This window comes from Helicoverpa zea, chromosome 14, assembly GCF_022581195.2.
Source record: "Helicoverpa zea isolate HzStark_Cry1AcR chromosome 14, ilHelZeax1.1, whole genome shotgun sequence".
In the NCBI taxonomy this organism is placed as follows: domain Eukaryota; kingdom Metazoa; phylum Arthropoda; class Insecta; order Lepidoptera; family Noctuidae; genus Helicoverpa; species Helicoverpa zea.
The window spans coordinates 8,218,936-8,233,727 of record NC_061465.1 but is presented as its reverse complement, the minus strand read 5'-3'; the positions used below and the strand labels follow the sequence as shown (position 1 = coordinate 8,233,727).

Here is a 14,792-nt window from a genome sequence, read left to right as displayed (position 1 = left end):
ATTAACTGAGCGTGCAAAATGAAAATATTGCATTGTATTGTAATCTTTGAAACTCGACTCAAACTATAAATACATATGAAAACTTAAGACAATGTAAAAATTTAGCTGTAGATGCAGATCATAATCAAAGCTCGAACATTTAAGCAATTCAAAATTCGAATGGATATTTAAATTGACTTCCAAACTCAAAAAAGAGCTCCAATTGTTGTAATGAGGTCGAATACAGTACTCCAGTTCGTATGACATCTATGTCGATGTCGATAAGTGCATCAAACCGTGATCGGGTGTGACGCAACGCTTCCGGTTTCTATTACCTCATTGTTGGGTTCGGAAGCTCAGTGGCTCGGTCCCATTCTTTCAGTCGGTGCAGTGAAAGGGTTCGCCGATACACTTTTACCCTTCCGTCAGTCGGGTGCGCGCCACCGATCGCTCTCTTATAAATTCGGTGAAAACACAGCGACATCACATTACGAATTCGGCGGCTGTTCGCGGAGGCCGACCGATACACGGAGATACTTGTTTGTGTTGTGCTCCAAACATTGTGAAGTGATTTAGTTTCATCTACGCGACGAGTATATTAAATAAGCGTCTAAAATGAAATTCACGGTGAGTTCGCGTTTTGTGGAAAAGTGCATTAGATTTAAGTGTTTTGTGGATGTTGAGGAAACAAGTGCAACTTGCTTTGGATTTTAAGGACTAAGGATTTTTTAGTGCGGTTAAAATCATTAATTTTTCTACTTAATAAAAAAGGATATTAAATTGAAAATTAAGTTATAAATTATTTTTTAGCAAATACTCAACAAATCAAATTGATATTCCGAACATAAACTTTAACGATTTTAAGTGCAACTTGTTATTGTGTAAAATTATTTTACAGCTGTCTTTGGAATAAAACTTACCGGCTATTAAGATTATGATTATATGATAGGATGTGCTCTTTCAAAAATATCTATAAACATTTAAAAGTCATTGATGAGCCTCCATTGCAATATTTTATTACAAGAAACATAAAATATTTAAAGTAAAAGTGGGAAAGTGAAATTTTTATAATGTGGGCGTCAATATTAACATTGCGATGCGGGTTGTCGTTAAACTTGCACTTGCACGACCGCAGTATTTGGAAACCCGTTTTGGAATTACTTCTGCGTTAAATATTATGATTATAATTGTTACCATTTCGCCTAACTCGTTGCACCGATAACTATCTAGATGAAAGTGTGTAATTATTCTTTATCTGTTGCAGGTCGTTTTCACCACACTGTTGTGTGTTTCGACGTCATGGGCAGTTCTGGCGAAGAAGGTGGAAGAGCCGAAGGATAAGCGCGAGGCGCTGGTGAGCTTCGGCTCGCCCGGACATTCCTCGCTCAGCTTCCAGGCGCCCGCGTCCCACGGTCAGGCCGACGCTAGCTCCATCAGCGTCGGCGCAGGCTATAGCATCGGAGGAGCTAAGCCCAGCTACAGCTTCGGACAAGGATCAAGCGGACAGTTGCAATACTCCGCCGACGGGTTGTCTCAGCTAACTCCCAACGGTCACGGAAACATCCAGTTGCCTCCCATCACTCTGCAGCCCACCCACGGTGGTGCGTTTTCAACCGGTGACCTCTCTCAGTTAATGAGCCAGCTTTCCAGTAGCCTACACGCCGGAGGAATTTCTCTGCAGCCTTCGACTACAGTAGCGGAATTCCACCAGGGAGCTGAGGGTGCCCAACAAGGTGGTCAAGAATACTCCTTCCCTCAATTCTCATACGCAGCTCCTAAGCAACAGCAGTTTGTTCTTTCTGAGCAGTTGCAGCAACAGTTGTCTAGTGCACCTGCATACTCGGCCGGTACCAAGGGTTTGGGTTCATACTCCACTGGTCCAGTCCTGTTCACTCCCACCGACAGCCAGTCTAACAGCGCTCCCGCACAATCATATGGAACACCTAACTCTGGCCACTCTTTAGGCGATGCTGGATCTCTTTCTCTCGGAGGACTTGGAGGAGGCAGCCACTCATTATCGGGACTTACTCTTGGTGGAACCGGCCACAGTTTCGGTGGATCCTCACATAGCCTTGGATCAGGGCTCAGTCTTGGTGGAACTGGTCACTCTTTCGGCAATTCTTACAAACACTTAAGCGGCTATGCTGGTCCCGGTAAAACTTCCTTCAAGCCATCTTCTTACTTAGGTTCATCTGTACAGAGTGGAGAAACTCAGGCTTTATCTAGCCACGGCTTGTCTGGTCTCTCTGGATCGTATGGAGCTCCATCTTTTGGTGGTTTCCGCGGAGCTGGTCACGGTTCCCTGTCCCTCGGCTCAAGCGGTCATGGAGTCAGCTTTGGAGGAGCTCAAGGTTTTGGTAGCGGATCATCTAAATTCCTTGCTCCTGTTTACCAGACACCTAAAGGTGAAGGATTAGAGAGTGCAAGCGCTTTCTCCTCAGGACACGTAGCTCCTCCTGGAACCACATATGGCTTCCCTTCCTCCTCATATTCCAACAATGCTCACGCAGCTTCTTCCAACAAACCTTATTACGTCAGTGCTAAACACCACCACCACTCCTCTCCAAGCAGTTTCGGAGAAGGAGGCTCATCATACAGAGCGCCTGCTTCCAGCCACAGCTCTCTAAGTTCGTTTTCATCTGGCCCCAAATACAACTTTGGAGGTTCAAGTTCCCTTTACTCACCGAAAGATACTTACGGCGCGGCCAGCGAGACTACATACAACACCATTAAATACAGCGAAGAATTGAAGCCACGTGCTCATTAAAATAAATTGTTGCAAATAGTTTTGTGTAAATAGTAGTTCACAGTATCGTGTGAGGGGTGTGTTGGGTGTAGGCGTGGTGCGAATGATTGCATGGTGTGTATGAGCGAAAGTATTGCTCTTGGTACTATTTATTTGCGTACGTTCCGCTAATTAACTGTGCGGGCGAGCACTTTGATTCTCACCGTGAGCGTCAGCGCGTACGTGTCGTGTTTTGGTTATCTCGTCGGTGTGCTTTCTTTTCGGTAACATGTGTATAATTTGTATAATCATGCAGCTTGATATCTTACATCGCAGACTGTTTAGAAACTTGTTTTCTTAGAAATAACAATATCGAATCGTTATCCGCATCTAATCCAAACAACCACCGCTTCAGACTGTTGTGACGTGACGACGTGAATTTCTGTAAATATAGTAAATAGTTTAGGTTGTCTATTTATTATTTTATAATTTTAGTTTTTATGGTTGTTATTGTTATAATAAAATACCAATAAAATAATTGACTTTCATTTTCCCTGACTCAACACATCATTCAGAGAGCGTAACTTCCACAGGAAACATGATACTGCTTGAGTAATCGGCACTTGGCGCGCATCGCCAGTTTCACTCATATGAAAGTACTATAGGAAATTGAAATAAGCCTAATACCGGCCGACGGGCGTTGTCGCGGGCTATTTCCGCGTAATGACTCGATCGAACAGCACTATGTTCTGAGCTAGTTGACCATTCGGCTGATTGAGCAATAAGTTCTCTCTCAATTAATATCAGACCGGATCTTGATTCGGAACTGTCGAGAAAGTAGAACATTAGTATCTTATTAAAACGGTAGCAGTGGGAACAAGTAGGTGAATGACCTAGCCTAAACATTGGCAAGACAGATTATATCCGTTCGTACCTATTATGAAATCTCTGTTACATAATGTCCACCAAACAATAGTCCTTATAAAAGTGGGGCGATTCACATGACTGTTGTTACTTGAACATTGTTATAGTTTTAAGAAAATGGCGCATAACATACCCAGAAGATGATCGATTAAGAGCAGATCATTAATATTACGTGTTGTAAGACACTTAACGCATAATGGCTGTTATTGTAGGCTTTGTGTAAACAGTTACTTAATACTTCATGGTCGAAGGAACATGTACTGTCAGAATGGAAGCGAACTGCATTCACTTCCGAATTCTTAAACGCTAAAGTCCTTACGCAACGGCTCACGTTTTTAACTGCCACCTAGGTATTATGCATTCTGAGTGCTGTTGATGGAATCTGGATTTCTATTGTGTGCACAATGATGTTGTTTGTCACAATATTAACATTCTTGCGTGTGAAGATCCTCGAGATATATTCGGCACTTTGTTGTGTTCAGATGTTGTGCCTGTATTGTGCAAGAACTGTTTTTCGGTATTTCGGTTTTGGAAGTTGTTTGATGACTCCTCGTAACAAATTCTTCGTCAAAAATTAGACTTACATTTAAACTGTGTTAGAGTTTTTTGTTTATAAATGAAGAGTCATTGAAACTGTAAGATCATCATCTCTTTTCCATTTGTTGCAGATTCTTTCGTACAGTAATCTCATGAGTAGTCAAAACAAAAATATAAATATTATTGGAAAAAAATAAACGATTGCTGTTTATTTATTTATTTAACGCATACCTGGTTATTAATTTCTTTGTTTACCTTGTGCTAGATTGATATCATAGTAATTAAAATTTATTACTGATACGTATGTAGTTGATATTTCGACAGGTTGAAGTTTCCTTATTAACGAACCTGGAATTTTCATACTACCTATAGCTATGCTATATGGTATGCCTGCTTCACATTAAATGGTATGAAAATACGATACAAAATTTAAAAATCTTGTCTAACGAATTGGAATGCGTGATTGCTCCCTTAGGAAATATTTATATCTCTTTAGAGTTTTCAGGGAGAAGGCAAGTTACTAACTGTAGTAAAATCTTCCCTACCACACATTGTGCTGACTACTACTACTTGGTGCCTACCTGTGTATGCATAACTTATAGATTAATCGAGCATGCCCATGATAAATCTTTAAATTATGTCACTGGCATCTTACAAGATTGCTCAGTTCTGCCTGATCGACTCTATAAATAAACAATATCGGTCCGATTGACCGACTAACTTAATTCTGTCGTGCTTGAATGGTTATGTTGGTAAATGAGTATTTATTTTGTTTTCTTAGTTTTAAAAAACCCTTAACTCATTATCTGCCATGCGTAAAGGAAAAATTTAATTTAGGCAGAGTCTCTGATATCCGATAAGGTGGTTTATAAAATAGGTGTTCGGATATACTTGAGGTTGATTTGGTTGATTTAAATCATTGATTGTTTTAAAAAACTTAATACATATTCCACAATGTCTACATAAAAGCTTCAGTTGCGTATCCTACAAGTTTCAATAACATTTAATCACTATTGTAGCAGAAACAAATTAAAAACCAATAACGCAATTTTCCGAGCTAACCAACTGATTAGTATTATGTGCGAATTGCTGCCAATAACGCATTGTTACACATTAACATAGCGTTTATTCTATCCGCTAATAAATCACCTTTGATTTTACAGTTTGATCGCACGGAACGTTTAATGGCGTAAAACGTGGTTTAACCTCGACACGGTTGAATGCACCCGGTATTGGTGATGAAGTTCAATGTAACTGATTATTATCGTGTTCAAAACGTCTTTTCTCGTGTCGTTAAGTTATCAAGCAAGTACAAGTGTGTTGACTGTCAACTGAGGTATCTTGGACTATAATTTGCATTTTATCTATTACAAGGCACTTAAAGGTTCAGTTTGCAAAAGCAGGTTACTCCACTGGATTGATTCTGGTTTCCTGTTCCTGGTGATCGACAGAGCAGAGGAGGAGTTTCAAGTCTTGTGGGCTGGCTTGTAAAATGTCCGCGATATGCTTGTTTATACGCTGAATATTTGCGTACGTCGTAATTAAATAATTAAACATGTTATAGATAATCTCTTAATCAACTGAGCATGCGTGCTTTCCGCATTACTTTTCGCATTCATGGAACCTAACTAGAACTACATAATTAAAATGTGTTATTTTTAGCATTCTTTTATGAATCACTTATTCATTACATAGGTACATTAAAAATTGACGTTAAAGCTAATAGGTTTTCAGCCGCAGGAGCTACCTACTCTCGAAAGTGAGATATGGTGCGGTGATTGGGGTGTTAAAGGAATCAAATGGATTAGGACAGGACCTATAGCGCACAAGCATATCGGCAGACATAGGTGCTTTCTTTATAGATGGTAGAAAGCCTTGATAAGAAATACACACTATTTTTTAATTCTTCTAATTTCATAATTCGACTTTATGATACTTCCTGAAGAAACGTAAACCTGTATACTATAGTAACAAACAGCTTTATGAGCTGTAGTTACGCTAATGCAATCAAACCGTCAGTGATAGCGGCATTAATTGTACGCATAATAACATAGTGTATGATAGACAGGGTTTTATTATAAGGGAAATGCGCTTCATTTCCTAATGTAATTTGTAATTATTATGTCTATTAATTCTATGAGTACCACCAGCTAAAACTAGTAAGGCCTAAGTTTACCGACAACATGAACGTCAGTTTTCAGTTTTCTTAAAACAACTCTGTTTACTATTTTTCACGTTCAGTTAAAGTAAACAGTGGTTTAAAAAAATATTTATGTTTTTCTTGTTGGTGAAAATACATAGATCTTCTTATACCAAAATCCGCGATTAACGAACTATGATTAATGTTTACAATAACAAATGCCGGAAAGTAACTTTACTTGACAGTACCTAAGCCATACACGATAAAACAGGAGAACTTTCCGAAATGTTGGTTAAGTCAATAAATAAAGAAAAAAATTGTGGAAGGACAAGACACCACCTTGCACCGCCGTCACCAAGTGGTGTGCATAATTTCTCTCTATCCATTTATCTATCTGCGGGAAACAGCTCGTGTCATATAAAGTTGAATAATAAATATCTTCTAGACGTCTACTTACGATAACTTGTTCACGCTTACTTCACCGTAATCTAGCTTTAAGTTGACATTAAGTTCAAGCACTAAGGAAATCCAAGAGCAAGTTTGATACAGAATAGATTGTCTTGTCACTAAGTGGATAAGTTCCTGTTTACAATAAAATGGAGTTTATAGTCGTATTATTCAGACAAATATTTCTACATCTGGAGTTTTGTAACCTAGAAGGGTTTTGTCGTTATCTATACATATAGATAGTGTTAGGTGAATTATTTCAATTCCTGGATACCCCAGGTATTGTCAAAGGATTGCTCTACCTTGATTGCTACACAACCCTGTAGATTTTGGTTGCCATGCTCGGTCATATTTTGAGTATACCTACGTCTATCAGCAGTCGTAGGCTCAAGTAACACAACGACATGCCCAGCGTAGTGTTCCAAAAAGAAAACTAGGTAAATAATAATTAAGTTGAGGTTTATACCTACTGGTAATAATAGTTAAAGCAGTACAACTTAAATTTACGTTTTCAGGAAATATAAAAATACCAAGCTTATAATTTTTGGTGGTTTTCAAAAGAGTTTTCACATCTATCTACTCGTGTTTTTGTGATTCACAACAACACCATCTATAGGTACAATATCAAAAGTATTCACTTTGATTCACATTCGATCAAACTGTAGCTGAGTGTAGCTATTCGCTGTGAGGTGAAAGGATCGATACGTATTAAATTGCTTCCGTAGATCCTCCACAGATGGCGTTCTGAACAAGACTGGCTTTTAAAATATGTTTTTCTGAAGTCAGAAGCAACCTTCTGAAATCGAGTCATGATCGTAGCCTTGGGGTATGTAAGAATCCCTGGTAAAAAAGGCTTCTGAAAAAGGTATTTGCAGATTTTTTACATCTAGTACCTACATGAGTTTAATACTTCTGAATGCTAGCAGGGTCGATCTTTTTCGTGAATGCGTACATGTTAGTATGGTGGAGTTAATGTTCACCCCTCACGGATTGGCCAATCTAAGCTTAGCTTCCTAACGGTTAGCTTAGCGGTTTACCACAGCTAAACCTTGATTGATCGATCGATTCTTAGGTACCTTTTATTGATGGGTCACGATATGATAAGTATAAAGCCAATAAGTATAGCAATTGACATCTTAATTAACAAACGTGTATTACACATCTATATTCTGATTAGCATCATGTCGAAATCGAAATATATTTAATAACTCTATTTACAGCTCCTAACAGACTGGTTATAGTACATTGTTAGATTCGTGCTAATACTTCGCTATTAAAGTCATTAGGAGAAAGATAATGGTGGTATCTGGTGCAATCATTGCAAGGCTGAAGAAAGGGAACGCACGTCAAATATGCACGTGGGTTTTGCGAATGTTACGTAGGTACCTAATTACTACTTAGTGGTTTTGATCGTAACTTGTTCTGATTGATGGAAAAGTATTTACAGATCCGCTTATGGAAATAAGATATGGGAATGGATGTGGAACTGGGTGTAGGAGGTCAGACAGGCAGTCGCTGTAAATAAAACACTTTACTCGCTGCATCCAGCTAGACTGGAAGCTGACCTCAATATAGTTGGGAAAAGGTAAGACAGATGATGACGCGAATAGGTAAATAAGAAAACAAATGTAGGATTGTAGTAGATAAGTACTTAGAAAATAATTAAACGTTTTTACATATATGATATAGGTAATTACCTACTTATTAAAAGTTATATAAAAGAATTATGTAAATAGGATGAAGGAAATAAGAAATATTAACCAATTAATCAATGGCTGCGATTTTATATTTCTCATTGATTGATGACGGTGGATGTGACTTCATAGTTAAGTGTGATCTTCCGGTAAGTATAGATAAATCTCAGTACAGGGCTGAGAAACACTGATTTTATGATCATGTTAATATCCTGTCGGAAGTTGCGTAAAACATATTAATCATACAGCCTACAAATTGATAGACAGGGGACATCTTCAATCGATTGAATTGGATAACACTCGATCAATTACGATAGGCAATTCGAGGTCGAACTCATAAAATACAAGATCGAAAAGTGTTATGAGGATTATGTCATCTGTAATGGAATAGGTACTTGTTACTATTTTAGGCGTCTGACCGAAGGTTATAAGACATGTATAACTAAAAACATTTCCTTAGGTAGAGTAAGAATGGAAAAAAATCTTTGGCAGTGTTTCATAGAATTTAATTCATGAACAATTTAGTCCACACAGGTGGACCACTTACACAAGAACACAGGAAACCTTTTTGCTTCCTTTCCTATAGAGCTAAGTATAACACGTGTTGAAGTTATATTACCTTCAAGTGTTCAAAGGTGTGGTGCTCTGCAATTTTCATTAGTACCACCTGCTACCCACAATTAGAGTTAATTCGCGGTGCAGTAGAAAGCTCGTGAGATACGAACCCTTTTACTTGCACGTGGTACGATGGTAATGAATTGTTTCCTTAGAACTTGTTCGATTTGTGATTAGAAGACCGATTTGTATCGATATGATCTATTGCGTTGCGGCATGGCCTGAGCATTGTTAAACAACGTTATGTAATAAGCTTGATTAAGCTTAAGTTTTGGAAGATTGTTATCTTTTAAAAATTCGTTTTGTTGGCGATTTGTAATTTTTTGCTTTGTTTTTTAATTAGCAGTACTTACATCTCAATTGGGAATCGAGATTTAACGAACTGAACTTATGAATCGTAGAGATATCACTGATAGTGAATCACGTTCCATTAATGGGCAACGTCTCAATATCGATTCTAAAATATACGCTATTAGAAGCGAACTCGGATACTTTGGAGTTCTTGAGAGAGATATATGAAGGCATGAATGCAACGCGTTTCCGCCTGCCGCTAGGAAGCTGACACTATCAGAGTAAACTGGATACGTTCCAATACAGGACAAAGACCTATCGAGCGGTCACTTCCCTCGCAGTGATCTGGAGCCGAGGAAAGTTGTCCACGGCGGCTCATATAAATGCATGAACTTGATACCGTGTTGCACTTTTCCGCGCGCCCCGGTGAATACAACACTTTTCCTTTCGCAATACGCGTTTTCCCCTCAAGTAAATAATGTAATTATATTCACACATACACGCGTCGCTGTATTCGTTACACATAATGGCGAAATGGGAGCTTTTGGTAAGTTTTTTACATTACGTAATAAAACCTAACAAACGTACAAATTGCTAGCAGATAAATACGTGTTGAGTGTGATCGTTTCTTCTGAAGCAATTTATAACTCGTTGAAGCATACGTAAACGTTCACCATTTGTTGTGTGATGCGAAATAAATATGTATTGCGATAACGAGGCTGCTGATTGATTGGCTTCCTCATGTTTGTAGTAAGACAATGATTAATTGTTTGAATGGCAATTTATTTCAGATTTTCATCGCTTTCGCTGCACTAGTAAGCTGCACCGAAGTTGATGATAACGAGCAGAAGAAACGGAACGCTGGGAAGGGGACCAGTATAAATGCTATTCCTACGGGAGCACAAAAGCAAGATTATACTTATAGTATCTATACACAAAATCCTAGTTCACAAAGCAGTTCGACTGGTGGGTCGTCGTATCAATCACAACCACCGAATTCCTTCTACCCGAGTCAAGGAAGCAGTCAGTACTACACTTCACCAAACACACAGACTGATACATCGTCATCCTCTTACAGTAATCAACAGCAACCCCAGATAAACCTGTTGCCCCCGCAGACCACTTCCCAGTTTGTACCACTGAACTTCGTGCCAAATCCCGGTTACCAGTCCAAATACCACATAGTTCCTTCTAAGTCAACTGGTAATATTCAGTTAGCTTTTGTACAGCAACCGGCCAGTTATCCAACTCAGCCTATTGTTCCTTATGCTCCTCAATTGTTTTCTCCTAATCCTACAAGTCAGATAAGTCCTCATCAGAATCCATTGATAAATTCGCTGCCTCATGGACACTTTAATGTGCCTAACTACCAGCCTTTGTCTCTTGGTGGATCTTATTTAGCCCAGCCGTCAACTATGCTGCTGTTTGCTCAGCCAAATCCATCGCCATATAATAACCTGCTTTACCAAAACCCTGTGCAAAGCTTCTATAATTACTATCCCACCAATTCTCAAAGCAAATATAATGTCCAATATGTACCGCAAGGATCGTCGTCTGAGTATGAAAAGTTGCAGGGTCCCATATCCCAGAGTGTTCCAAAGGAGGATAATGATATTACCCACAATAGTGAATACAGTTCGCCGTCTGATTCTAGCTCCAGCTACAAGAGTGCCTATTCGGCTAGTCGTAATACGTACGGTAAACTATAGCCATATAGCTTTAAGCGTTTAAGTAGCACCCAAATAGTTATTAATTGGACATATAGTTGCCATTACGTTAACCACAGATATTTATTGCAAATGGGAGATTGTTTAGTTCTAGTTATTAGTTTATATATGTTTAATGTAAAACATTTATTCTGTTGTCAGTGTTTATTGTTAATGGTTTTTGTTCGGAAATAAATGTTGCATGTTTTTTTGATCATGTTTTTAATTTTACACTTTTAAATTATGACTAAGCGTGTTGGAGTAAAAGTAGAGCATATTAATATTAGCTTCATTGTTACTGCCTATTTTATTGGCGCCGTTAAGAAGCTTATGAAGATATTATTAACTCATAATCCTATGATGCGAAAGTTTACTCATTTTAAGGATGTTTTTTGCAAGCTGGAAATTATGAAAGTTAATTCCAAAGAGAGTTTCGGACCCATGTAGGAAGGTTTTATCCTACATGCGGTATTGAGATCATGGTGAAAATTAGTTAATGACCAACCACAGAATGAGCTGATGAAGGTTTTACGCCATCAAATGAATATGCGTGACTAATGTAATTAATCTCAACGAATGAATTTGTCTTTTGCAACATGACAAGACAGTGTTAAGTATTCGGGTATGTAGATCAAATACAAACAAAACAATTCCCTAAGATTATATAAGATTTTCGTACGCAACTATTGCAGTGTAATTTATTGCGAACTTCGAGAACAGTGGGCTTGATGGACTCACCCGAATGGTTTACACTATTCAAACCAACCAACCGTACGATGGTAGGCAGAGTACCCTGAGGTAATATTAATTCTCCTTTCAATATTACCCGTATTTGTTGGGAACACAATACGAGCTGCGTGCTACTTTCTATCTGTTACTGGGTATCAAGTAATAGTCGTTTGCATAATGCGACTGCAGTTGTTTTTTCAAATTGATTTCGTCCACGCCCTCTATTTTTTTTTCCACTGGTTGCTAATGTGTTGCAAGGTTTTGGTAACTGCACTGAGTGAAAAGTAATGATGAGTACGTGAGAACATACACTTTAGGTTGTGTTTTGTTTTCAATGATGAATCACTTGGTTACTTTTGAAAGTTTGTTTAAGACGTAGAATAATGGCTGAATGCATGTTTCTTGTAGGTCTTAAAATAGGGAAGTAATTATTACTTTACATTATGTATTACGAGGCAGTGCGAGCAAAAGAGAAAGACCCCTGCCACCATTTCTATATAAACTTATCTATTTGTCTGAAGAGTCATAACGTTATAATTTATTGTCCTGCACTGAAGGTGAAGCTTGGCTTATTGACCACAAAATGTCTTTTAAACCATATTAGTATGCAATATTGCAAGCTAATATTCTAAATGCTATTTAATAATAAGGAATTGCATAAGCTGATTTACATATTGCACTTAAGTACTGAAGCTCAGTCATGTGACTTACAAACTTAAAAAGAATGTGAGCTCATCACCACACTAAGGTTACGAAATTGAATTCAAAGAGCTATTAAAGTCTGAGAGATTATTTACGACATTCCTCGTCAAAACAAGTTCCTATAAAATGTATCTTAACAAACGATGCGCCTTAGTTAATAAATTGGGCGAAATTATCTGTATGATGGAATGGACGTGAGAATTAACGTAATCACTTAATGTTGTAACAGTTATCATCACTAGAGATGCGCTTCGCAAGGTCGCATTGTAGGCCGAATTTTTTAGCCGAACAATGAACCTATTTTAATTTGTATTTTGGTCATATTTTATGAAACACGTATGAATGCTCAGAACTCTGAAAAAGTCTCTGGTTTTAACCCTATTTTATGCTTATTAAAAGACTTCTGAAAAAGTAAGTAATTCACCCGACCCGTGTTGACTACATCCTACATCCATATGTATATCATACCGAAATGTATTTTTTATAGTTGGCTAATGTATGCTGGCCGAATGCTTAGCCGAGGCCGAATTGACAGCTGCCTGAACTATGGTACATCTCTATTTATCGCTACAATTCGGACACTTCATATCAGCAGTGAAAGGAATCTGCGTGTTCAGTTAATTGCCTCGCGTTTTATTTGTATCACTATAAGATGCGTAACAGACGCACCTGTCTAAAGAGTGTTTATTAATGTAGTCTTGTGTAATATAATATATAGTTAGAAGATGTTTTTTTGGGAATGGATGATTCGTAATGTATTGCGGTGGCAGTAAAATGTGCCCTCAAGATATGGTTTATCGGTGAAGATTTGTCTATTTATTTTTAATTGAAATCATTCTTTTAAATTATAGTATGCTAGCCGGAAGAACATATAACAAGAGAGAACGAAATAGGTACCCTATATCATTGTGAAATATGATGTGACAAAATTGTTGTTAGAACAAACAAAGTGGATTTGCAACACCCACATAAATTATAACATAAATATGTGATATACTATTACGTTGAATATAAATAGCAGAATTTGAATAAAATCTAATGTCTACGAACCATGTGATGCTGTGACTCGATGACGGTAAAATCTGCATTAACTTATGTAAATAAATGCAAAAAATTAAGTTTTTTTTTGTTAACCGTCCTTTCTTTTTTCAGTCATTAAATGGATTATTTAGCATGAATCAAATATGAACGTCTCATTGACTTACATTAATTTTATTTTAATTGCAGAAAGGTGCATCATCCAATAACTATTCGTTGACATATATTATACGATTTCGTCTTAATAAGATGAAGTATATTTGCAATAATTATTTCCATAATTAGTTGAATTAAGTCACTGAAAGTTGTAACATCTGACGTCTTTAGATTTCAAAATTACGTGTAAAAAGTCAAGGCAATTAAATAATTGGTCTTTAGATGATATTTAAAGTTATTTATTACCTAGTAGAAAATAGAGAAGCCGACCCCAACATAGTTGGGAAAAAGCTCGGGAGATGATAATAGAAAATAGACATATATGTTGGTATGTTCCATGCTCAAGTATTTTTTTAAGTCCCTTTCTAATTTACCCAGCATTTTTATTAAGATACATTGTTGTTAATCGTCAATCTTGTTCCATTGACTATTGAAAAATTATACCTATTGGACAAAATAAAAAAATGTATAGAACATCTTTGAAACCTGTCTTCAAAAATGGTTCTTAAGAAATTATAACTATTAATAATCACGAATGTTTTGCGGATCCCTAAACATCGAAACCGCGACATTGCTTAGTACTAGTTCAATCTAATTACAGACCGGTTTGTACATCTGTAACGCATCTCCGGCACACGTAAGAGCTATTAATTATAATAAAATGATGCCTCGTATGTCCTATTCCATGTTATTTGTGGCTAAAACAACTTTCGCGGCAACATACACGCTATAATACAAGTGAACTTAGATTCATTAATTACAGTATGTGTGTCATTTGAAGAGAAGTTATAATTAGTAGGCTCTTCATTTGACACGAATTTGTTGATAGTTTTATGTAAGGTTTTAATTGATCGTATTTATTTCCAGTCAACAATTTGTAATCGATTTAGATGAACTGAATTGATAATGTTGGCTTTCTATGTGCTTAACTTTTTTTTTTCACACTGCCGTCTGATAAAGTTTTTGGTTTTTTATTAGTTACTAAATATGAAGTCTCTGGGTGTTTTTTTAGCCTTCTGAAGTCTGCTGTCCAATACATAGGTATGTATTTGGGTGATGTCCATACTCCATATGCCTTAAATTGGCTCTGGTTTTGATCTGTTTCGCCG

General features: G+C 37.4%; 2 protein-coding genes across 2 annotated transcripts; both read left to right on the top strand.

Moving 5' to 3' along the window:
* Window positions 1-480: 480 nt before the first annotated feature.
* On the top strand, window positions 481-3,239 carry LOC124636337 (keratin, type I cytoskeletal 9-like). The gene is made up of 2 exons (XM_047172397.1): window positions 481-606; window positions 1,244-3,239. Exons 1-2 carry the CDS (start codon window positions 595-597, stop codon window positions 2,744-2,746), a joined length of 1,515 nt encoding a protein of 504 aa, XP_047028353.1. The 5' UTR covers window positions 481-594; the 3' UTR covers window positions 2,747-3,239.
* A 6,540-nt stretch (window positions 3,240-9,779) lies between these two features.
* LOC124636545 (nuclear factor 1 B-type-like) lies at window positions 9,780-11,168 on the top strand. The gene is made up of 2 exons (XM_047172675.1): window positions 9,780-9,899; window positions 10,144-11,168. Exons 1-2 carry the CDS (start codon window positions 9,879-9,881, stop codon window positions 11,059-11,061), a joined length of 939 nt encoding a protein of 312 aa, XP_047028631.1. The 5' UTR covers window positions 9,780-9,878; the 3' UTR covers window positions 11,062-11,168.
* The last annotated feature ends 3,624 nt before the right edge of the window (window positions 11,169-14,792 follow it).